Below are 26,264 nucleotides of genomic sequence, written 5' to 3' on the forward strand. Positions count from 1 at the left end.
GTGTTGGGGCCATAAGAGCAAAGAACAATTTATATCTTCATTGATCTCAAAGCCCATAGAAGACTATACACAAAATTTATCCATTTACATAAAAATTATTTGTATTCACTATGGAAAAGATATCATTTCATCTCTAGTTATATAAATGTGAATGAATTTGGTTTTGCTTTGAAAGAATATATAGTATAAAAGGAAACAAGGCAAACAACAGATAATTACCAAATGTTGAAAGGCCCCAAAGTGGTTATATATGAAGTTCTGTGAGAACCACTACTGAGAATGTATAAATTAATCTTCCAAAAGTCAGATTAGTCTCATATTTGGAAGTGATATCTAACCTGAGACCAGCGAAGTAAATGAATTAGCCAGGCGAAAGGAGTAGCAAAATAGTGTTTGAGGCATACTCTGCAAGATGTGAAGAGGCCCGGAGGAATGAGGGGAAATAAAACCTTTGGAAAATTACAAATTAGTCTAAATGGATGAAGTTTAAAATGAGAGAAGGGTTGAAGAGATTAAGTGGAGAGCCACATGGTACCAAAGAACTGAGAGAGTGAAGGGCCTTTCTCAGGTTTGCTTAAGGCAGTCTCAATTTATGTTTGGATATTAATATAAATATTTTATAAATAAATATCTCCCAAGTATCCAAGTTTGGTTACTTTGATAGTATAATGTAGACTGTATTTAAGATAGACGGTACTGGAGACAGGGCAACCAGTCAAGAAGGTATAACCAAAAGTTAAATGAACATCCAAATTTTAAAACAGTGGTCAGGATAAAAGGAAGAGTGTTTCTTAAACATACATGATCAAATACAGTCAAATGAATTAGATTTAGTGACTTATTTATGTGATGAGTTAGAGCAAATGATTGCCTAGTATCCAATGTGACAATTTTTTATAGTATCAGTGATCACAGTGGAGACTATTATGTTAGAAATAGGTTTTGATAAGAAAAATAATTAAACTTATATGTTGTCAATTTGGGGTTGAGATGAAGAATGAGGTTGATTTTCATGACCAAAGGTCTGAGCCAGAGGTGAAAGATTTAGATGTCACAGTTTGTGAAGCTTGGGCATGATTATGTATTTAGGGGAATATCTGTGCAATGAGAAGAAATGCGATCTGAAACTAAAGACAGGGAAGAGCAGTAGTGTAGAGGATGGTAAAAGAGCACAACTTGTGAAGGAGCCTGTGACTGGGGAGCTGCCGTAGACCTGAAGGAAAGAAAGTCTTTCTCCATAGAGAGGAAGTAACTGTATATATGAAACTTAGAGAAAGCAGATAAAGGCTGAAAAGATGTTACTAATGTAGAAATTACAGCATTCTGACCTCAGATTTCTTTATCATTAATTTCATGTAAAGCTTCCATTTTTTGTCTTGCCTACAGAACCCATTTTTGTTGTGCAGATGTTTTTCTTACACCGCTGGTAAATAGAATGCTCTCAGTATAGTTTTCAAGTCTCTGGTTAATATGTACTTTTTATTTTCAGCCAAAGGATTTAGAATAGAGTAATAAGTAAAATTGGAATCTTTGGTCATCATTTCTAACCAGCCACATGTCCTGTGTAACTACTTTTCTGAAGATTTTCATTTCAGAAAAAGCAGACTTCAAAACAAGGAAAGTTATTAGGCATTAAAAAAATAAATGGTCAGTAATCTAAAAAGATGAAACAATCCTTAAGGAATATGTAATCAACAACAGGGTGTCAAAATACATGAAAGAAAATACTAATGGAACTACAAGAAGAAATAGATAAATCCATTGTAGTAGTTGAAGATTTTAACAACTTTCTATAAGAAATGGAGAGACCCAAAAGGGAAAAAAAATTTGGAGAATATAGTTGATCTCAACAATCCATTAACCAACTAGATGAATTGATATCTAGTCACTACTCATTCAACAGTATCATCACACATTCTTCTCAAGTTCATTTAAAACAAACAACATTCTGAGTCATAAAACACACCTTAACAATATTTGAAGATAAGAAGTTATCTAACTGTGGTCTACTGAGCCGAATTAAACTAGAAATAAAATATAGAAAGATAGCTGAGAAATTCTAATATTATAGATTATAAAATATACCTCAAAATAATAAGTGGGATAAAGAGGAACTCTTAATGATATGATTAAAAATATTTTCAACTAAATGAAAACAAAAATATAATTTATCAAAACTTGTGAGATCCAAGTACAATAGTACTTGAAGGAAATTTATAGCATTGATTGAATGCATATATTAGATAAGGAGATATAAAATTAATCATGTTAAGGCTCCATCCATCCTAGGGAATTAAAAAATGTAGAAAAATTAAATCTGAAACAGAAAAAATAAAATTGGAGCAGAAAGCCATGAAACTAGAAATAAATAAGAATGAATTTAGTTTTAAAAAATCAAAGATGGTTTCAGTTTTCAAAATTGATAAGCCTTTAGCAAGGCTAACTAAAAAGGAAGACACATATTACTAATGTCAGAAATGAAAGAGGGAACATAACTACAGATCCCATTGATATTAAAAAAGGACTATTATGAATTCTATTATGTACATAAAACTTGCTAAACTTGATGAAATTGAATAAGTCTTTGAAAGACACAAATGCTAAACTCACATAAGAGTTAATTTGAGTAGGACTATTTATTGAAGAAATTAAATCAGTAAGTAATCACTTTTCTGATGAGAAAGGACCAGGCCCAAGTGGGTTCAGTGATGAATTCAAACTTTTAAAGGTTGGGATGTAGCTTAGTGGTAGAGTGTACAACAGCAAATGTGCAAGTTCCTAAGTTCAATCCCTGGCAGCATCACCCCAAAGTTTAAGAAACAAATTAATGATATATTTCTTTATAATTTTGTCTAGAATACAGAAAAAGAGGTACTTATTTTCTCTTTCTATGAGAACAGCAATTCCCAAAACCCAAATAAGACAAAAATAATGCAAGCATTACAAGAAAATAAAGCCAAAGACAAAGTGTTTTATGAGGATGATTATATTTAACTGCAGGTATTATGTAATGCTCTACATTATTTAGAATGTATCATTGATCTATGTTTTAATGAATTTAAACTTTTTCATTAGAAAACTATATACAATATCTCTCATAGTGGTGCAAAATCAAATCTATAGTGTATAAAAATAATTCTATACCATGATCCAGTGGGATTTATCTAAGGCATGCAGGGCTGGTTCAACTAATGTACTCCATCACTATAGGCTAAAGAGAAAAAAATCACATGACCTATTAATAAATGCAGAGAAAGCATTTTACAAAATCTAGTGTTCATTCATAATTAAAAACTCCGAGAAAGACCTGGCATTTTGGTACCCACCTATAGTCCCAGCACTCAAGAAGCTGATGCGGAGGGCAGGGTGGGGGGGAGGTGGGATTAAAGCTCGGCAAATGAAGAATAAGAGGGAAATCCCTCAACTTGTTAAAGAAATCAATTAAAAAAATCTACAGCTGACATCAAATTTAGTGGGAAGAAACTTAAAAGCTTTCCCACTAAGATCAGGAACAAGGAAAGAATGTTTCCTCTCCACACTGCTTTTTGTACTGAAAGTCCTAACTCATTAAATAAGATGAAAAGGAAACTAAATGATATACTGATTTGAAAAGAATAAATAGAATTTTCTTTGTTCATGGATGACATGAGCATCCATTTAGAGTATCTGAAAGAACTGACAAAAAATAAAAACTTCTGAAACTCATGATGATTTTAGCAAAACTTTAGGATACAAAGTATAAAATGCACAAATTAGTCAACAGTGAACAAATGGAATATAAAAATTAAAAGCTTATTACCATTTATATTAGCAAAAAAAGATAAAATACTTAGGTAAACCTGAAAAATATGTACAAAATTTACACAAGGAAACCTAAAAATAACTGATGAAAGATACATAAAAACTAAATAGAGGTATTCTGTGTTTATAGATAAGAAGACTATTTTGGCAATTATGTCATTTCTTCCCAAACTGATTTATAGATTCCATACAATCCCAACCAAGATCTCACCAAGTTATTTGGTGGACATCAACAAACTAATCATAAAGTTTATATGGAATTTTCAGAACATTCAACACTAAAATATTAACAACAACAAAAAAGTTGTAGGACTGACACTAACTGACCCAAGACTTATAATAAAGGTATAGAAGTCAAAACAGTATAGTATCAGTGATAGAATAAACAAACAGATCAATGGGACAGAATACAGAGAACAGAGAAATAGACCCACATAAATATACTCACCTGATCTTTGACAAAGGACCAAAGAAAATGCAATAGTCCTTTCAATAAATGGTGCTGGAACAAACAGACTTTTATATACAAAAAAGAAAAACAAAAACCCAAATAAAGACACATACACAGAACTTACATACTTTACAAAAATTTACTCAAAATGGACATACCTGATATTAAACCATAATACTAGAAAACTTCTTTAAAAATAAATAGCAGAAAACTCAAATGATCTTGGCTATAAGAGATGACTTTCTAGATATACAACAAAAGACAAGATCCATGAAGAAAACAATACATAAACTGAACTTCTTTAAAACTAAAAACTTCTGCTCTGTGAAAAACAATGGCAAGAGAATGAGAAGACAAGTCACAGATAAAAGAAAATATCTGCAAAAAATGCACCTGATAGAAAAGTATTATACAAAATATACAAAGAACTCTTAAAATTCAATAATAGAAAACCAAACAATCCAATTAAAACCTGGGCAAACGATTTGAACAAGTACCTCACTAATGGAGACACACAAATGGCAGATAAGCATATGAAAAGATGTCTACCTTGTCATTGAAGAACTGTGAATTGAATTAACAAGGAGACTCCTGTATATGTGTATCATAATGGCTGAAATACAAAATACTGACAATAATGATAAGGCAGTGGAGCAACAGGGCTCGCATTCACTCTGGTGGGAAGGCAAAATGAATTTGAAAGCTTGGCCATTTCTTACAAAAACTAAACACTCTCTTACAAAGGAATCCAATAATTGTGCTCTGTAGAATTGAAAGCTATGTCCGCACAAAAACTTGCACACAGATGGTTATAGCAGCTGTGACAGGGTGAAATATGTATTTGGTCTTCATCCCCATTTCCTGACATATAGCTCTCTTAAAACCCTTGAAATTTCTGGAATGTTAAGAACGTCTTTTGTATGATAATGAGATTAACTGTGGCTGGTGGATTCCATCTTCAGGATGGAATCTGGTCAATGAAAAGTTCAAGGCATGATTAGAAGGTTGGGACTTTCAGTCTCACTCCGTTCCTCCCAGGAGGGGAAAGAGATTGAACTGATCATCAGTAGCCAATGATTTAACAACCAATCACATCTACATAATGAAACTTCCATATAAACCCAAATGAACTGAGTCCAGTGAGCTTCCAGACAGCTGACTATGTAAGAGGTTTCTGGTGGGTGGCGTGCTTGGGGGGGTAACTGAATACCTCCAGTAACTCTGCACCCCTTCTTCAGTACCTCCACATAGACATCATAGACATTGTGTAGAGTACAGATACCTAGCTAATGACAACTGGAGAATCATTTGAGTGGTATGTGGGGAAACAAACCCCATATAGGTGCTATCAGAAGTAACTGTACTGTTTGAAGGGTAGAAAGTAAGAACTTTGGTTTTTTTTCTACATCACGGCAGCATCTTTGTTCATAATTGCCAAACCACCAAGATGTCCTGTAGTTGACAAAACATAACAGACAGTGGAATATTACTCAGCACTATAAAGAAATGAACTACCAACCCATAAAAACATATGGAGGAACTTTTACTATTACTAAGTGAAAGAAGATGACTGTCTTCTTAAAAAAAGACTGACTGAATAATATGTACTCTGTGCTTCCAATTATGTGACATTCTGGGAAAGGCAAAGTTATGGAGGCAATAAAAAGATCAATGGTTGCCAGGTTAAGGGAGACAGGGATTTGAATAGGAAGAGTATAGAAGATTCTTAGGGAGTAAAACTATCCTGTATGGTTCTATGACAGTGAATACAGCCAGGATATGTGATGATATTTTGACATCTCACATTATATGGTGGATACATGTCATTATAAATTTGACAAAAACCAAAATGATATACAGCATATAAACTATTAATGCTCAGTGATAATGATGCGTTAATGTAGGTCTTGATTGTAACAAATGTGCCCTGAGGTAGGTATAGGATGTCTTTGTTGTGTGTGTGCTGGGGAGCGGGGCTGGATATGGGAAATCTGCACTTTCCAGTTTTGCCGTGAACCTAAACTATCTGAAAAATATTTATAAATTAAAAATTAACACAGATGTTCCTATTGTAATACAACATAAACATACCTGGAAACCATGGAAAACAATATACTGAAATTCATAGGTCTTATAGAAAAATGAGGATTGGGATGTTTCACGCAAACCTATGTATGCAAGTTTAAACTAGACCACTGCCGAAAAACTGCGACTTGGAAAAACAAACAAACAAACATTCTAGACAGGCAGTCACAGTTGATAATTTAATTTATTGTTAACTTATATTCTTGATAATTACCATTCTGACTGGAGTGAGATGGTATCTCAGTGTAGTTTTAATTTACATTTCTGTTCTAGAGATAGTGAACATTTTTTCATATATTGTTTGCAATTTGTGTTTCTTCTGTGCAGTGTCTGTTCAGTTCTTTTGCCCATTTATTGATTGGGTTATTTATTTTTTTTTGGTATTTTTGAGTTCTTTGTGTATCTTGAAAATTAATACCCTATCTTATGTGCAGCTTCAAAGATTTTTTTCCCATTCTGTAGGCTCTCTCTTCACACTTGTTTCCTTTGCTGTAAATAAGCTTTTTAGTTTGATGCCATTCCATTTATTGATTGTTGATTTTACTTCTTGTGCTTTAGGAGTGTTATTAAGAAAGTCAGTTGTGAACTGATATGTTAAGAGTGTTGGGCTTACATTTTCTTCTATTAGGTAAAGGGTTTCTAGTCTAACACCTAGGTCTTTGATCCACTTTGAATTTTGTACAGGGTGAGAGAGAGGGGTTAAATATTTTTTACAACTGCATATGGATTTCCAGTTTTCCCAGCACTTCTTGTTCCATAGACTATTTTTTTCCAATGTGTGTTTTTGTCCAGTATGAGTACTGTATTTATGTGGGGGTTGCTTTGTGTCTTCTATTCTATTCCACTGGTCTCATGCCTGTTTTGTTGCCCATATCATACCTTTTTTGTTGGTATAGCTCTGTAGTAATTTAAGGTGTGGTATTTTGATGTATCTTGCTTCACTTTCTCACTAAGGATTGCTTTGGCTTATTCTGGTCCTCTTATTTTTCCAAATGAATTTCATGACTGCTTTTTCTATTTATATTATATCGAAAGTTTAAAGGAAATTGCATTAAATTTATATAGTGCTTCTGGAAGTATGGCCGTTTTGACAATATGAATTCTACCTATCTAAGAACATGAGAGGTCTTTCCATCTTCTAAGGTCTTCTTCAGTTCTATCTTTAGTGTTCTGTAGTTTTTATTATAGAGATCTTTCACTTCTTTTGTTAGATCCATTCTCCAATTTTTTTTGAGACTATTGTGAATGGTATGCTTATCCTAATTTCTCTTTGAGCTGATTTGTTGTTGGAGTATAGGAATGCAATTGATTTCTGGGTATTAATTTACATCTTATTACTTTGCCAAATGCATTTATAAGTTTTAGAAGTTTTCTGGTAGAGGTTTTTTTTTTTTTTTCTTTTGATATTCTAAATATAGGATCATGTCATCAGCAGAGATGGTTTGAGTTTTTCTTTTCCTATTTATATTTCTTCCTTTAATTTTTTTCTTTTGCCTAATTGCTCTGGCTAGAGTTTGGGGCCTATGTTGAATAGAAAATGAAAGATGAGCATCCTTGTTTTCCTGTTTTTAGAGGAAATACTTTCAGTTTTTCTTCATTTAGAATGATTATGGCTTGGGTTTATTGTATATAGCTTTTACATTGTCGAGGTGTGTTCCTTCAGTCACTGTATTTTTTAATGTTTTAAACATGAATGGATGCTGTATTTTGTCAAATGTTTCTTCTGCATCTGTGGAGATAATCATGTGATTCTACTCTGGAAGTCTTTTTATGTGATGAATTACATTCATTGATTTCTATATGTTGAACCATCCTTGCATTCCTGGGATAAAACACACTTGATCATGGTGCACTATCTTTTTAATGTGTTTTTGTATGCAGTTAGCCAGTATTATTAAGAACTTTTGCATCTATATTCATCAGGGTTATTGGTCTGAAATTTTCTTTCCTTGATGTGTCTTTGTCCAGTTTTGGCATTAGGGTGATAACTAGCTTCATAGAATGAGTTTGGAATGGTTCCCTCCTTTTCTATTTCATGGAATAATTTGTGGAGGATTGGTATTAGTTCTTTAAAGATCTGGTAGAACTCAGTTGAGAATCCATCCAGTCCTGGACTTTTCTTTGTTGGTAGGCTTCTGATGGCATCTTTAGTTTCATTACTTGAAACTGATCTGTTTAAATGTTCTCTATCTTCATTGTTCAATTTGGGTAGGTGATATGTCTAGAAATTTGTTGATATCTTCAAGATTTTCTAGCTTAAGAATAAATTTTCAAAATATTTTCTGTTTATCTTCTGTATTTTAATAGTGTCTGGTGATATTTCCTTTTTCATCACAGATTTTAATAGTTCAAGTTTTTTCTCTTTTTCCTTTAGTTATCTTGGCTAAGGGTTTATCTTTATTTATTCTTTCAAAGAATGAATGTTTTGTAATTGTTTTTTATCTCATTCATTAATTTCAGCTCTGATTTTAATTATTTCCTGTCTTCTGCTGATTTTGGTGTTGATTTGTTCTTTTTCTAGGGCCTTGAGATGTAATGTTAGATTATTTATTTGATATCTTTCTATTCTTTTAGTATATGATCTCAATGCTATGAATTTTCCTCTTTGAACTGCCTTCATAGTGTCCCAGAGATTTTGATATGATACAACATATGATATGTATTCTCATTTACCTCTAAGTATTTTTATTTTGCCTCTGATTTCTTCTGCTATCCAGTCATCATTCAGTAGTGTATTATTTACTCTCCAGTTGTTAAGAGTAACTTCCATTTTTTACCTTACCATTGATTTCTATTTTCATTCCATTATGATCTGATAGAATGCAAGGTATTTATTCTCTATTATTTTGTATTTGCTAGGAGTTTTTCTGTGGCCTAAAATATGTTCTATTTTAGAAAATGTTTCATGTTCTCTGATCTGAGAAGAAAGTGTGTTCAGTCATTGATAGTTGAAATCATTGATAGTTGAAATATTCTATATATGCCTGTTAAGTCTAAATTGTTGATTAGTTTAGTTCTGTAGTGTCTTTATTTAGTTTTTGTTTGAAAAGTCTATTTAGTGATGAGAGAGGTGTGTTAAAGTCACCCAGTATTACTGTGATGTGGCCTTTTGTTTCTTGATTTTGGAAAGGATTTGTTTGATGTGTAAAGATGCTCCATTGTTTAGGGCATAAATATTTATGATATTTCTTCTTGTGTGATTCCCTTAAGCAGTAAGAAATGACCTTTTTTGTCTGTTTTGATTAACTTTAGCTTGACGTCCATTTTGCCCCATAAAAGAATAATAACCCCTGCTTGTTTATGAGATCCATGTGAATGATATGTTTTTTCCCCATCTTTCCCCTTCAGTCTGTGGATGTCTTTGCCTATGCGGTGAATCTCTTGGAGACAACATATTGTTGGGACTTGTTTTTTAATCCACTCTACCAGCCTGTGACTTTTGATTGATGAGTTTAGACTGTTTGCATTCAGTGTTATTATTGAGAGATGAATTTTATTCCTTGTCATTTTGATTTATTTCTAGTTTTTTATTTGAATTAGTTACTTCTTTGATTAACTATTCTTGTAATGTAGTTCCTTACTCTACTGTTTTTCATTTTGCCATCATGAACTATTTTGTTGACTGTGTTTTATAGTGCAGGCTTTCTAATTATGAATTCTTTTTACTTTTGTTTATCATGAAAGATTTTTACTTCATCTTCAATTCTGTAGCTTAATTTTGCTGGGTATAATATTCGTGGTTGGCATCCATTTTCTTTCAGAATTTGGTGTATATTATTCCAAGACCTCCTAGCTTTTAGGGTCTGGGTTGACAAATCAGCTGAAATCTGGATTGCTTTACCTCTAAATATGAACAGTCATTTTTCTCCAGCAGCTTTTAAAATTCTATCCTTATTCTGTTTGTTAAATGTTTGAAATGGGTTTGTTTTAATTTTGTATGTTTGGAGTTCTAGATGCCTCATATTTGATTTTTTATTTCATTGTTAAGATTTGAAGCATTTTCTGATATTATTTTATTGAAGAGATTGTACATTGCTTTGGTTTGTACTTAAGAGTCTTCATCTATCCTGATGAATCTTAAATTTGGCTTTTAATATTCCATATTTCTTGAAAATTCTGTTCATGGTCTCTTAACGTCTTTTCTCCATGATCAACTTCCTTTTCAAGATTATATATTTTGTCTTTGTTACCTGAAACTGTCTTCCAAGTGGTCTAGTCTGTTGGTGATGCTTTTCCCTGAACTTCTAATTTGGTTTATTGATTTCTTCATTTTGAGAATCTCCAATTGATTCTTCTTCAGAATCTCTATGTCCTTTTTGAAGTGATTTTTCACTTCTTGTATTTTCTTTGTTTTACTCCTCATATTATCTTTTACTTTGTAGATCAGTTTAATTATGAACTTTCTAAATTCCTTTTCTAACAATTCTCCCACTCTGGTGTCAGTGGAGTTTATTGTTGAGGCATTCTGGGTTGTTTTTCCCCTTTTTCATATTGTTTGTGTGTCTATCCATCCATATGAATCTGAAGCAGAAGAGTTTCTACCCTAAGAACTTATAGTGTCCTGTGTGTTTTCAGTACCCCAAAGATTGGGAGAGACAAATAATAGCAACAAACTATGCAAACAATATACAGCATTTAACCAATACTTGATTCCTACTGTGACATCGACAATATTAATTGGTACAATGAACAGAAATGGTAGGATCAGCAATTTCCAACACTGAAAACACAAAGCAATCATGTATTATGCCTGGCATAAAATTAAATGAGGTGGTATATTTCTGCAGCGTTATTACATACAGCAGTAGTGGTGGGGCAGGCATTATGTAAACCAATTATTGCTAAAAGATTTTAAGAATATTGCTAATTAGGAAAGAAGAGATAGGCAGGTTGAAAAGAGTTGCAGTTTCAAAAGGTGAACAGGGAAAAGGCAGAGGAAATGTTGGACATGGTGGTTGTGAGGCGCGAGGAGAAAATAGAAGTAAAAAAGAAGGGTTGAAAGAACAATATAATTTGGCTATTAGCAAAAGAAAAAAGAGAAAGAGGAGCAAGGGAAACATACAAGTGAAAAACAATTTAAAACAGAGATAATATATTAATGAAAAATTCCTGACCCTCAAAGGACAGAAGAAGGAAAAATAACTACTCTCAAAAAATTCTAGAAATGAGAAGACAGAAACAAAAACATGTATATATATGTATATATATATATATATATATATATATGTGTATATATATAAATGTCCATGAATTATTCAGCATACACACACACACACACACACGTACGCATGCACACACAAGAGAATCTTGAAAAATTATGGAATTATTTCCATTATGGTAGACAAAATAGTCAATGAGAAAATATGTTAGCTCTCTGCTTTCCATTTCTTCTTGAGATATGTACTGAACACAAGAGTAGGGGCTACAGGCTGTCAGATCCTTTCCTTATTTTGTGTTTCACACCAAGATACCAGTTAAAGTTCAGAAATTCTCAGCTTCCCTTCTTGGTGGTATGAAGTAGGGTGTAATGGGCAGTATTGTCAGCTTCATTCCCAGGATGAAGTCACTGCTGGGTTCTATGGGATAAGTTCCTATAAGTGGAGCTCTTTAAGGTGGGGCTATGTCTAGTGAGGCCCCAGGTGCTTTATTGAAGTGGCAAGCAATCTGGAGATATCAAAAACCAGTACACCTCTTGGACCCTACTGCTATTCTATGCTGGGATGCTGTACTCCAGTAGTTTCCCCACAGTTCCACTGTGGGGTAGGGGAGCCAGTCCTTCGCAGCTTCTGTTGCCTGAGGATAGGCCCTTCCTGGCCTCCTGGGCTCAGGCCCCAAGCATGGTCACAAGCACCATTCAAATTCCCAATCTATTTCAGCTAGTCCATGGAGCTACCAGACGCAGATGCGGGAGGGAGCTGGGCTCTCCCTGGCCTCCCAAGACTTGTATTCCCCCTGGGGCAAAATACTCTCTGTGCCTATTTTTTAGGCATAGCCTAAGTCTTGTAGCAGGTGTCTGCCAGCCCCATGTAATAGTCCCAGCCCCAATCTCATGAATCCCAGTTCCTTGTTCCCGTAGGTGCCACTGTAGTACAGATGCCTCAGGATGGTTCCTGCCTCAGCTCTCTGTGGACAATGGGAAAGACAAAGCATCTTTCATGTACCAGTTTATTGTGCCGTACAACCTCTGGATCAGCCTGGGCCAGCTGCCCCTCCAATCTCAAGATTTTCCATACTGACTGTCCTTTGTATTTTTCAATGACTTCCTTCCTTCCTTCTCTGCTAATGCCACTGCTCTTATAAGCAGTTTAGCTCCAATGTTGTCCCTTTTCCTTGTTTAATGTTCCTAAAATGTCTAAGTCTCTCAGGCATTCTGACTGTCCAATATTGAGTTTTAGCTAAATCCCTCTTTCACCCACCTTACAGAGAAGTAGTATTCCCCAAGACAAGTAACCTTCTAGTCTTACCTGCCTACTTTTTTTTTCTTTCCCAATAGCCACAATATGAGAACACTTCACTCCAGACTCCATTTTCAGAGCAGACAATGTCTCATCCCCAGCAAGAGGAACTTGAGCAGAAGCTTGCATCTACTGAAAAAGAGGTTTTACAACTCAATGAGTTTCTCAAACAAAGAATAAACCAATTCAGTGAAGAGAAGAAGAAACTGGAGGAAAAGGTGTGCATTTTTGAAAAAGTTGTATTAGATCAACAACATTCCTTCACCATAGAGTATTTGTCTGTCATGCAAGGTTACATTTATATTAAAGTGTTTACTGTTGTACCAACTTTTTGGAAACCCTGTTTACTTGTGGAAAAATTTATTTTCTTGAGGGATAGAAATATCTCTGTAGGGCAGGGGTTGTAGCTCAGTGTTAGGGCATTTGCCTAGATCGTGTGAGGCACTGGGTTCAATCCTTAGCACCATATAATAAATAAAATAAAGGTATAGCGTCCATCTACAAATAAAAATATTTTAAAAAATCCTCTGTATATTATACTTTTCTAATAGTGAAATCTTTTTTAAGTCAGTTGCCTGTGCCAGTACTGCCTTCCTTTTCTCTGGTGAGTATTATATTCCCTTTTTCTTTGTCATGTTGAACATAAAGGATTAGAGAATGAAATGAAGTTGATGTTTCATTCATAAGGACATTGTTTCAAGTTAAAAAAACTGAAGTCCCTGATGGAGACTAAAAGCAAAACACCTGCACATACACTACACGTATTTATTTGACCTTTCTGCCTTTATTAAAAGTATATTCACATATTTTATCACATTCTATTATCATATATTTAAAGATCAGGTAGGACACATGTTATACCTAATTTATTTATTTATTTATTTATTTTTGCGGTGCCGGGGATCAAACCCAGGGCTTTGTGCTTGCAAGGCAAGCACTCTACCGATTGAGCTATCTCCCTAGCCCTATACCTAATTTATTGAAAAGAAACAGCATGGATTCTTGGGCAGCACCTTAGTGGCAGAACTATTTTTGACTTCATTCTTGATATTCCTAGATTATTATTTTATTAAATGAGTGTTCCATTCAAGTGATCTTGGAGCCCCCCATGATTTATACAGGCAGACTTGACACTGTTAATAGAGAACTCAGTTGATATCTTTGTGTATGTGTCTGTGTGTGTCCACATTTACATGTGAGTTGAGATTTTCATCTTCCTAAACTGATAAAAATTTATGTGATCTCACTTAAATACCTCTGTTTTTCTTTTCTGTATTTGGGGAAGGAACATCATAGAATATAACACAATCCAAGGAAAAAAGGAAATATTTACTGGTTTACATGTGAGAGGAATTAAAAGAGTCTCTTACCTCAGAGTTTTAATTAAAAAAATTGTCATGAATGTTATGATGATTCAATAGATAAAGATTTTTAAGGACTTTTTTAGGTTTTATCTTTCTCATCTTTTATTGCTCTTAGTGCTCAGTGCTTAATAAAATCAATTTATTTACTTCCTACCTATTTGACATCTCCTATTTGTATGTCTCATAGGTATTCCAAACTTTTCATGTCCAAAGCACTGTTCTTCATTTGCCTTCTGACTACCCTACTTCTCTCAAACAAAACAAAATTTTCTTCAGTGTTCATTTGTTTATTCACTTACTAGTGCTAGAAACTTTACCAGTTCTAATTAAGAAGCCTACCTCCTGAATATATATAAAATCTTTCCAACATTAGCAGCCTAGAATCCAATACAGTATTATTCATCTCATGGAACTCAGTTTTATAAACATTTCTCCCTCCCCCAAATCCCAGACAACCATTGGTTGTGCTTTTTTTTTTGTTTAGACATCTCATATTAGTAGAATCATACAATATTTGTCCATCTGTGACTGGCTTATTTCATTTAGCATGATTTTATCCAGATCATCTATCTGTATTGTTATAAATGAAAGAATTTCTTGAGGTTGAATTAGATTCCATTGTGTACAGCATACCACATTTATTTTATTTTATTTAAATGAAGTTTATTTTTAACTGTTACATCAAAACACATCATTTTTCTTTGCATTCATTAATAAATATTTAGGTTGTTCCCACATTTTTGTTTTGCTTTTGTTGCCTCAGCTTTTGGTGTTTTATCCAAGAAATCATTACTGTGAATAATGGTGCTATGAAAATGGGAGTGCAAATATCACTTTTAGTTCCTCATGTCTGTTCTTTTCAATAAATATCCCAAAGTAGGAGTTTTGAATTGAATATTTTATTTTTAATTATTTGAAGAACCTCCATACTGTTTTTCAGAGCAGCTATAACAGTTTACATTTCCACCACCAGTGTATAAGGGTTAACTTTTTTTCATAATCTTATCAAAATCTTTTGCTTTTTGATAAGAGCCATCATTGTAGGTGTGAGGTGATAATCTCATTATGGTTTTTATTTGCATTTCCCTAATTATTAGGTGTGATACAATTTTTCTTCTGTATTCATTATTTGTATTTCATCTTTGGAGAAATATGTGTTAGGTCCTTTGCTAATTTTTTAATTGAGTTATTTGTTGTTTTTTGTGAGTAGTAGGACTTCCTTTTACATTTTGGCTATTAGTATTAGTCCCTTATCAGACATGTATTTTACAAATATTTCCTCCTATATTATAAGCCATCTTTTCATCTTGTTGATGTGCAGAAACTTTTTTAGCTTAATATAATCTTGTTTGTTTTTGCTTTTGTTGCATGTACTTTTGGTGTTGTATTCAAGAAATCATTACCAAGTCCAATGTTAAGAAGAAATTCCTGTGTTTTTTCCTAGTTTCACAGAGTCTTGTCTTAATTTAAAGTTTTAAATCAATTTTGAGTTTATTTTTTATTTTTTGTGTAGTTCAATTAAAAGATCCAGTTTATTCCTGTGCATGTGGATGTTTAGTTTTCTCAACACTATTGATGAAGCTACCTTTTCCACATTGTTGTATTCTTGGCATCTTTGTCAAAGGTCAGTTGACCATATATAAGTGGGTTTGTTTCTTGATTCCCTGTTCTCTCCCTTTGGTTTATATGTCTGTTTTAAAGCCATTACTATATTGAAGCTTTTTGTAATAATGTAATGGAATTTTGTGATGGAATCAGGGAGTATGATAACCTCCAGCTTTGTTCTTGTTCCAAATTGCTTTCATTTTCAGAATTCCATACAAATTTTTGAATTATTCTGATTTCTGTTTCTCTGAAATGTGCCATTGGGATTTTTTGTAGGAATTTTATTAAATGTGTAGACCACTTTGGATTGTATAAACATTTAAGTAATGATAATTCTTGCAGTGTATGAACATAGGTTGTCTTTCCGTTTACTTATGTCTGCTTTAATCTTTTTATCAGTGTTTTATAATTTTAAGTGAATAAATCTTTAATATCCTTGATTAATTTTATTCTAATTTTTTTAATTATTGATGTTATTGTAAACAAGATTTTTTTTCCTTAATTTTTCTTCCAATAGGTCATTATTATATACACAAATGCAACTGATTTTTGTATGTTGATTTCAAACCCTGCATCTTTGGTGTACTTTTAGTTCTAACAATTTTTTTGGTGGATTCTTCAGGATGAAGCTCATGTGCAGACAGATGTTTTGCAATTTAACTTCTTTCTGATTTGGATGCATTTTTTCTTTCTTTTGCCTAATTCTCTGGCTGGAACTTCTAGAAGTACTGTGTTTAATAGGAAAGGCATGAGTGGGTGTCCTTGCCTTGTTCCAGATTTTTTAAGCTAAGCTTTCAGTTTTTCACCATTTAGTATGGTAACAGCTGTGGGACTTTTCATAAATGACTTTGTGTGTGTGTGTGTGTGTGTGTATGTGTGTGTGTGTGTGTGTGTGTGTGTGTGAGAGAGAGAGAGAGAGAGAGAGAGAGAGAGAGAGAGATGAGGTAAGTTCTGTTTGAACTAATTTGAGAGCTTTTATCATGAAAGGTTGTTTAATTTCATCAAATTTTATACATCTATTGAAATGATCATATCAATTTCATTTTTTTATTTTGATGATATATATATCACATTAGTTGGCATATGTTGAGCAATCATTGCATGCCAAGGATAAATCCTGCTTAGTCATGGTATATAATCCTTTTAATGGGTTGTATAATTTGGTTTAATAGTATTTTGTTGAGGATTTTTGAATCGGTCTTCTTAGGGATATTGACTTGTAATTTTCTTTTCTTGTAGTATCTTTATCTGGCTAATCTTTAATCTTTATTCTGTTAATGCTGGCCTCAACATGAGTTTGGAAGAATTCCTCCTTCTGTTTGTTGTTTTGTTTTGTTTATTGGAATAATTTAAGAAGGATTGGCATTTATTCTTCTTTAAATATTTGGTAGAATTGTCCAAGGCTTTGTTTGTTGGGAGATTTTTTTTTTTTTTTTTTTTTAACTACTACAAATTCCTTGTTTGTCTTTGGTCATTCAAGCTTTCTATGTCTTCTTTTTTTTTTTTTTTTTTTTTTTTCATATTCATTCATTCATTTATTTATTTATTTAGTACTGTGGATTGAACTCAGAGGCATTTAGCCACTGAGCCACCTCCTCTATGTCTTCTTGATTCAGTTTTGGTAGGTTGTATGGTTCTAGAAATTGTCATTTCTTCTAGGTTGTTCAGTTTGTTGGTATATAATGCTTGTAATAGTACCTTATGATCCCTTTTCTTTCTGTAGCATCAGTATAACATCTCTTTCATTTTGATATTATTAATTTGAGTTTCTTTTTATTCCCTTAGTCTAAGGATTTTTTCATTCTTTTTTCCTTTCAAAAATCCAACTAGGGCTGGGGATATATAGCTCAGTTGGTAGAGCGTTTGCCTTGCATGTACAAGGCCCTGGGTTCAATCCCCAGCACCGCAAAAAAAAAAAAAAAAAAAAAAAAAAAAAAAAAAAAAAAAAAACTACTAAACTGGTCTCATTGGTTTTTATTCTATTGTTTTTGAATTAACTATTTCATTTCCTTCCATTCTAATTTTTATTTCTTTCCTTCTGTTAATTTCATCTTTATTTCATTGAGATAAAAAGGTAGGTTTTTTGTTTTAGATTTTCTTCTTTAATGCAAGCATTTTAAAATATTAACTTCCCTCTTAGTACTGCTTTTGATTCATAAGTTTGGGTTTATTGTTCTTTCATTTTGTTTTTTTGGAGATATTTTCTAATTTAATTTTTAATTTCTTCTTTAAAAACTTGTTTAATTTTTGCATTATTGCTTAATTTTCCCATTTTCTAATGTTGCGTTTTAGTTTTATTGCACTGTGATTGGGAAAGACTTTGAATGATTTCTAGATTTTTCTTTTCTGTACTGGAATGTTAAACCCAGGGGTGCTTTATCACTGAACTGTTATCTTATTTTGAGAAAGGGTCTCACTAAATTGCTGAGGCTGGCCTCAAAATTGTGATCCTCCTTCCTTCATCCTCCTGGGTTTCTGAAATTTCAGGCATGCACCATCACATCTGGTGATCTCAGTCATTTATATTTTTTAAGATTTGTTTTGTGACCTACTATATTCTGTATTGTGGAGAATGTTCCATGTGCACTTGAGAATGATTATTCTGACATTGGATTACATTTTTATATATAACTGTTAAGTTCCTTTGGTCTATTATTGTGTTGTTCAATTTTGCCATTTCCTTATTCTTTTTCATTTGGTAGTATCCATTATTGAGAATGGGTTATTGAAGTCTGGTAATAGTACTGTATTTCTGTTTATTTTGCCCTTCACATCTGTCAATGTATATCTGTGTTTCTAGATTGTGTTTTGAAGTGTTTTGACTATATACATGTATTTTTCCATACTGTTGAATTGACTTTCATACCATTATATAATGACAGCCTTTGTCTCTTGGGAGATGTTTTACAAGTGGAGATACTGCTGCTCTCTTTGGGTTGCTAGTTGCATGGAATATTCTTCTCTATTCAACCTATGTGTCCTTACATCTAAAAGATACTTTGGATAGACACTTTGTTTCTTATAATTGGAAATTTTTTAAAAACCCATTCAATTATTATATATCTTAATTTTAGAGTTTAATAAATTTATATTTAAAGTAATTGTTGATAGGTAAGGATTTAATATTACCATTTTGTTAACTTTTTTTGTTTTGTAGTTATTTCATCCTTTTTCTCTCTTGCTGTCTCTATGTTTTGTTGATTTTGTTTTTGCACTGATATATTTTAATTCCTTTTTTTATATCCATTGTAGATATTTTCTTTGTGGTTACCAGGGATTTGCACTTCAAATATCTTATATTTTTAATAGTTCTTTTTAAGCTGATAACAACTTTATTCTCATCAAAAAGAATCTCAATACGTTTAGTCTTTCTTCCACACACTTTGTTATTGGTATGTCTGTTTTCTGATAGGTAATTCATATATTTTGGTTTCGTTGGGTGTGGTTTCAAGATATGTGATTTCTTTTTTTTTTAATATATTCCTGTGTTTTTTTTTTTTTTTTTATTCTTTGGGTTGGTAACTGTGTTATTAGTAAAACTACTACCCCTCCATTCTTCATGAATTGGCCTCATATGGGAAAACACCCTCCGATCAGCCTAGCCAGGGATTTGGAGGCTTTTCATACCATTGTGCTAGTCCAACCTGCTTTCTTTGTTCTTATCATTCCCCAAGCTTTCAAGATTATGGGGGGTCCCTTCATGTATCTAAAAGAAGCAAGACTGTAGCCTGTCTTTTGGGCAGCCTTCCAAAAAGTTGAATTTTTAGATATTCTGCCCAGTGTTTCCCTTCTTAGAGAGAAGCTTGGATCTGAATTTTTTTTTTTTTACCCATTTTCTGTGTACCCAGCTGGAAGAATAGGCTATGGGGCTGCCACCCTAAACCACAATGTCTCATCTTCCTGGTCCCCAGGCAACTAGAGAAGAATGGGTCCCACTAGTGCTCCAGTAGAGGCGATACTGAAGCCAGTCATCTGAGCAGCTTCCAGAAAAATTGGGGTGTGGACTGTCTAGTCAACTATTTCCTCTTCCAGCAGTTTTCCTTCTAATTTTACTATGCTATCCTGAGGACAGGGATTATGGGGAGATGATGTCTCAAATTCCCCTACCTGCTTTAGATGGAGCTGATTTCACAATCACCCAGAGTTCTGAAGCTTCTCAACTTCTCTTTCATAGGAAGAGAACTTGTCTGTGTGTTGTTGTTGTTTTGTTTTTGTTTTGTTGTTGAATCAATGTATTGGTGGAAGCAAAGAGAACCCAGAACTCCCTATTCTGCCATTTTGCTGATGTCACTTCTCATCTTCAAAATCAAAATTTTTTTCCCTGGCCTAAAAGGAGTCCTTAACTATATAACTTTATGCTCTACCAATTGTGCTCTAGAAAAATGTGGCTTGTTACACTGTGTCTTATAGTTGTCAAACAGATTAGGCTTTTGTTTGTTTCTGGCATCAGATTCTTTACACAAAGTAATCTTTTTCCTGGTAAATTCTTGACTGTCTTCTCTCACTTTCAAGTCACCCTGATCATTTTTCAAGTGTCAGCTTAATGTTTTCCACCTCTACCCCTTCTTTTATATGTATATAGCAATTGGTTTTTTTTATTGCAGGCACAACTTGTAATCATTATTTTTCCATCTTTCTCTTTAAGTACCATGAAGGCAGGGATTGTGTCTGAATGTATCTCTGTAACATATGCTGTATTACTGCAGTGCCTGGTATATGGATGAATGAATGAATTATCTAAAGTAAGTTTCACCAAGAAGGAGAAAAGAAAAAGGTAGCCTCAAATAAAGGACTATGAATAGATAGAGCAGTGGGGTGGTGTCAAAGTGTCAGAGTTGGTACATGACGGAGCCAAGTCCCCAAGAGACATTGGGAAAGGTCAATGACAGATGCCAAGATAGGAGTTACTCTTAGAAAAGGAGGAATCCCTTCTCTGTGAAGCGAGGCACTTAAGAATGCAAATGTATATACCAGGGAAGCATAAAGAGAAGGGATGAGTATAGAACGTAGTGTTTGTATGAGAAGACTTTTGAGGGTTTTTTTTTTTTTTTTTTTAATAAGACTGGAGTTCTTGAAGGGAAGCTAGAAAGTAGGCTTATTGGTTAAAAAAAAAAAAAAAAAATCAGCTAAATAGCACTTTTGGCCCACATAAGATTGGATCACATTATTTCCTTCTGTATTTATTTTCTGTAACTATGATCAAGACTTATTTATGACAGAAAAACTTAATGTGAATAACAACACAGCAGTAATAATAATAATAATAATAGGAATAACCCTTTGATGGGGGGTTTCTTTCATGAGCCAGAGAGCATGTAAATGTACATTTAATGCATTTTTTGTTTAATTCTAATCTTTATAAAAACCCTTATGAGGTATCTACTATGCCCCCTTTTTAAAATGAGGTAACTTGGGTGGGTATAGCTCAGTGGTTGAGCTTATGCTCCATATGCCCATTACTCTGGGTTTAGTCTCCATCACTCAAAAGTGAAAAAAAAAAAAAAAAAAAATTCTTAAACTAAGTTAAAAATGAGGTAACTGAAACTGAAAGAAGGTTAATAATTTATCCAGATGCTTATATCTAAATTTTTTTAAAACTATGAATAAAATCCAAGACAGTTTAACTCTACAACTGATATGTTGGTTCTAATAATAATGATTTATATTAAAAAACAACTTATGGGAAAACATTTTCTCATTAACCTATTCAGTTCTAATAAATTAAAGAAAAATAGACTTTAAAACCTCTCTAAAATATGACCTTCCTGTTATATCCTAGGAATGATTTCAGTATTGGATCATACCTCTTTAAAAGGAAAAACTTGCCTTTTAAAAGTAGAATAGTTAAGATTTAGCTGGGCATGTTGGCTCGCACCTGTAATCCAGCAGCTCAGGAGGCTGTGGCAGGAGAATCACAAGTTCAAAGTCAGCCTCAGCAATCTAGAGAGGCCCTAAGCAACTTATCAAAACCCTGTCTCAAAAAATAAAGGGCTGGGGTTGTGTCAGTGGTTAAGTACCCCAGGGTTCAATCTTGGTATACTCCTTCTCCCCCCCAAAAAATGATTTATTAGTGATACTTCATTTACCTGGAGTTCAGACTTTATGTTAATCTGAAATAGTATAAAACTTGGCATTTAAAACACACTCACATAAAAAAAAGCTTCTAATCAGTTGGTAGGACTGAAAAAAATCTCCACTGATTATGCGTGCTCATATGTGATCAACAGATAACGTAGATGATATCCCATCAGAGAGCACTAGTAGGAATTTGTGATCAAAGACAGCAAGGCTGATATGACAGCAAAGACTATTGGCTAACCAAAATAAAAAGAAAACTAGGGCCTCTGCATGCAGACAGCATGGATGACTTATTTCAGTAAGTGCTTTTTAAGGCATTGTCACTTAAACACCTAAGTAAATCAGAGAATGTATAATAAAAATAGTCTTGCTAAATTATGTTTACTTCTGAACTTATTCAGTCATCCGTGAAGGCAAGAGCAGACTTTGTTGATAGGGAATTCAAGTACACATTGGATTTAAGATAGTATCTGGTAATGAGTCATATGGAGGAATTGTAAATTCATGGTTTTTTAGTCAGATGATCTAGATTTAAACCCTACTGACTCAGTGGTTTGTCATTAAGTCACTAAAGCTCTCTGGGCCTCATATTTTCAATGGGAATTATATAATGGTCAGCAGTCTGTGAGTTTATCTAGAATGGGTTTATTTATTCTTAGACCATAGGTTAAACTGTCACGTCAGCACTCTCACCGTTAATTCTAAGAAAGCCCCTGTAAATGAAAGGGTTTTCTGTTTTATTAGTGATCCTCCTTACCCAAAGTAATAAATGAACCATAATATAACAGATAAAATCAATAGACCATATGAGTTGTGATTAATTTTTCCAATTGGAGTTGTTTTAATAAAAAGTATTTTACATTAGACCTGAAATAAATTAGGTAAGACATGAAAAAGAAGCTAGACCATGTGTGTTAGCTTTGACAAAATTTGAATAAGTTACATATTATACTACTAATTACTGCCATTTAGTTTCCCTGGTGAACATGGAAACATTTATGAAAATGCTTCAGAACCCTATTAAGTTTCTATAAAAGTATTAAATAGAAGATGGGTAAATATGAGTCTGGAGTTCACCTTTGAGGCAATAGTTTTTGTACATATTTGGTCTTAATTGATCTGAAGTGTGAATATGAGATGTGAAAATTGAAGATGGTGTATTTCAGGTTGTAAGATAAAAAATTATTTCACAAAAATTTGAAGTTCAACCTGTAAAAGTTGGGATTTCCTAGGATCATGGACGATGTGTGTATAGTAGATGTTTAATTAGCACAATATATCAGTGCTAGAGTGACATCAATGGAAGGCACCTTTATTTATTTATTTATTTTTTAAAGAAAATGTGCTAAAAATTCAGTCATGATACACTGCCTTAGCAATAGTCTTGATTGAGTTGTGATATTATTTACACTAGGGTCTTCTCTGTTCCTAATATTTGGTAAGGTCTCCTGGCTCTAGTTGCATTGCTTAGAACATGATAATTCTTTTGAAGGTTTGTTAGTAATAAAACATCTTTGATTACTTTAGGTGTCTTCCTGCATTAGTTCACATAAAGCATGTGGATATAACTTTGCAGAAAATAAGAAACTGGAATTATTACTCCAGAAACAAATATATTCTGTGTTTTGTTTTCGTGTTTTTCTGGGTATGCAATAACTTTTTAAAATTCCAAGTTTGTGATGTTTTCAAAGTTATTTTAAATATCCTTTAGACTCAACACATAGTTTAAACATGAACTATGAAATGACAACTATTACGCTATTGAAATTACAAAGATGTGAACAATCTTGGCCAAATTTCTATCAATAAAGACTATATCATCACTGCCACCTGATTGCAATTTATAGCATGCTACACTTGTAAAAGCAAATAAGTACCCCCAAAATTCATGATTACAGTGACATAAAAATTTGAAAATAAAATTGTGACTCTTATAACGAAATAAGGTAAATCTTAATTGAGGTGGTAGTGGTCTTCACTATAACATGAAACTATGGATGAATTTAGTGATGCCCAAGACTGTAATGTTGGTTCTGTTTTGTTAATGACTCAAAACTACTGAAGATTCATAATCTTTTTGTTTAGCTTAAAACCAGAGATAGATACATCAGTAGCCTGAAAAAGAAATGCCAGAAGGAATCTGAACAAAACAAAGAAAAGCAGAGAAGAATTGAGACCTTGGAAAAGTATCTGGCTGATCTTCCAACTCTAGATGATGTACAGAGTCAGAGTCTACAGGTAACATGAAATAATATTCTCATGTTTAAAATTCCATGAAAACATGATAGTTTGAATCTTTAGAAATTTCACTAATCACAAATTAAATTTGTGTTTAATTGCTGTTTTAAGATTTAGCTTGGATCAGAAACTTTGTTCATTCAAGCATGCATAGAACTCTCTAGTTGTTAAATAATAGGTGGTTACATTCCTAATTAACCTATGTGGTAATCTTCTCATTTAATGTTCTACTCTAAACGGTAGTTTCTAAACCATCTGATAACCCTACCCCCAAACATACTCAGGCATGTACCCAAGTTCTGAATTTCTCCAGTATTCTCTGAGATTCAGGACTCTTCATGACCTTCTTTTGGGTATCTTCCTAGATATTTGTTTTCCTCATTCTTCTTAATCTTTCCATAAATTATTCCTTAGACCTTAATCTGACCTCTATTCACTCCTCTGACTTCTGTTTTCCTTTCTTAACAATACCTCAATCCAAAGTCTTCCCACCAATTCTGGTGAAGGCCACCTGCCTAAAATCTTACTTATAAATCATAAAATCTCCTTTTCAGTTTTTTCCTCAAAGTCTTCCTAAGCAGGGCCTCTCAGCTTTAGCACTATTGGCAGGGGTAGAAAATATTTTCTTATAGTGGTCTGCCCTGTGCATTGATGGATATACATTTTCTTTCATTTGTCCTTCTGTTCTCTACCTACTGAGTGCTAGTAACACTGCTCCCTCCCCTCTCTCTAAATCCAAAAATGTTAACAGGCATATCCAAATGTTCCCTGAAGGTAAACATCACTCCCAGTTGAGAATTATTGATCTAATCCATGGAGTACCATTATTCTGCATATTCTCATATATAGAGTAGTCTTTTGTTTATTTTATATTAATTTGTAAGTTGTAAAACCAAAAGATATTAAAGTCAGGAAGTAACTTAAGAACCAGAGGAGGTTGCATGAGCAGAAACAGAGCACTGTAAACTAAAGAACATGAGATGGCACTACCTTACACCATTAGGATAGCTATTATCAAGGGTCTTGAATAGGTATTTGTACACCCATGTTTATAACAGCATTATTCACAGTAGTCAAAAGATGGAACCAGTGCAAGTTCCCATGGGTAGATGAGCAGGTAAGCAAAAGGTGGTTTATAAACTATGTATCATAGAGTGAAAAATTATTCATCCCTGTAAAGGAATGAAGGAAATTCTGAAACATACTACAAACTGGATTAATCAGAGGATATTTTGCTAAATGAAATAAACCAGTCACAAAAAGATAAATACTATTCTACTTATATGTGGTCTAAGAGTATTCAAATCATAGAAAGTAGAAAGCTGATTGCTAGGGGATGGGGTGAGGTATAGATGGGGAGTTGTTTAATGGGTATAGAGCTTAAATTATGCAAGATGAGTTCTAGAGATTGGTTGAACAACAGTGTGAATATACTTAACACCCTGAACTATACACTTAGGATTGGTTAAGCTGGTATATTTTGTTATATGTATGTTACCACAGTTCTGAGTAAAAACCTTTCTCTTTCAGTCTTCTAGAAATGTCTAATCCCATTCTCTTCTTCACAGTCCCATTCTCCCAACTCTCTTCCACACAGAGGAGAGATAGTGTTAAGAACTCTAGATGAAATGTAGATAGCATAATTTTAGCAATGTTAATCCTTGAGAAACAGTAGTAATTTCTAATATAAATATTTAATATTTCATGTTATGAACTTTAAAATATTCTCTTTAGCTACAAGTCCTAGAAGAAAAAAATAAGAATTTGCAAGAGACTTTGCTAGATGCAGAAAAAAAGCTTGATGATATTAAAAAGCAATGTCAAGAAAAGGAAGCACAGTTAATTTGCCAGAAAAAGAAAGAAAAGGAGTTAGTATCTTCCATTCAGAGGTAAGAAAACTTTCCAAAATTTTTTACATTATTTTTAGGTTAGTCAGAGTTTATCCGGAATTTCACTTAACATACATTCATTTGTAATTATTACTTTATTATTCTCCTTGTTAAGAATAAGAAGTATAATTTCCTTGGAACAGATTGTTTCAGATTTGATTTAACATTTTGAAGCAATATACCAACATCTTGCAAAAGGTTTTAGATGAGATTAGTAAAAAATGAACAAACAAAAAAAGACAATTGAAGACCGAGAATATTAATGCAAGTCATCTGTTGACTTTGTCAAAACATAAGT

At 33.2% G+C, this 26,264-nt stretch overlaps 1 protein-coding gene across 3 annotated transcripts in view; it reads left to right on the plus strand.

Annotated features, from left to right (window-relative positions):
- CEP85L (centrosomal protein 85L) overlaps positions 1–26,264 on the plus strand; it is a 196,707-nt gene that overhangs the window by 145,678 nt on the left and 24,765 nt on the right. For all 3 annotated transcript variants that reach the window (XM_079149012.1, XM_079149011.1, XM_079149010.1), the window contains 3 exons: positions 12,831–13,010; positions 23,925–24,077; positions 25,812–25,966. In XM_079149012.1, coding sequence (XP_079005138.1) covers positions 12,831–13,010; positions 23,925–24,077; positions 25,812–25,966 — 488 coding nt within the window. The remainder of the gene's footprint in view (positions 1–12,830; positions 13,011–23,924; positions 24,078–25,811; positions 25,967–26,264) is intronic.

This window comes from Sciurus vulgaris, assembly GCF_902686455.1.
Source record: "Sciurus vulgaris genome assembly, chromosome: 7".
NCBI lineage: Eukaryota > Metazoa > Chordata > Mammalia > Rodentia > Sciuridae > Sciurus > Sciurus vulgaris.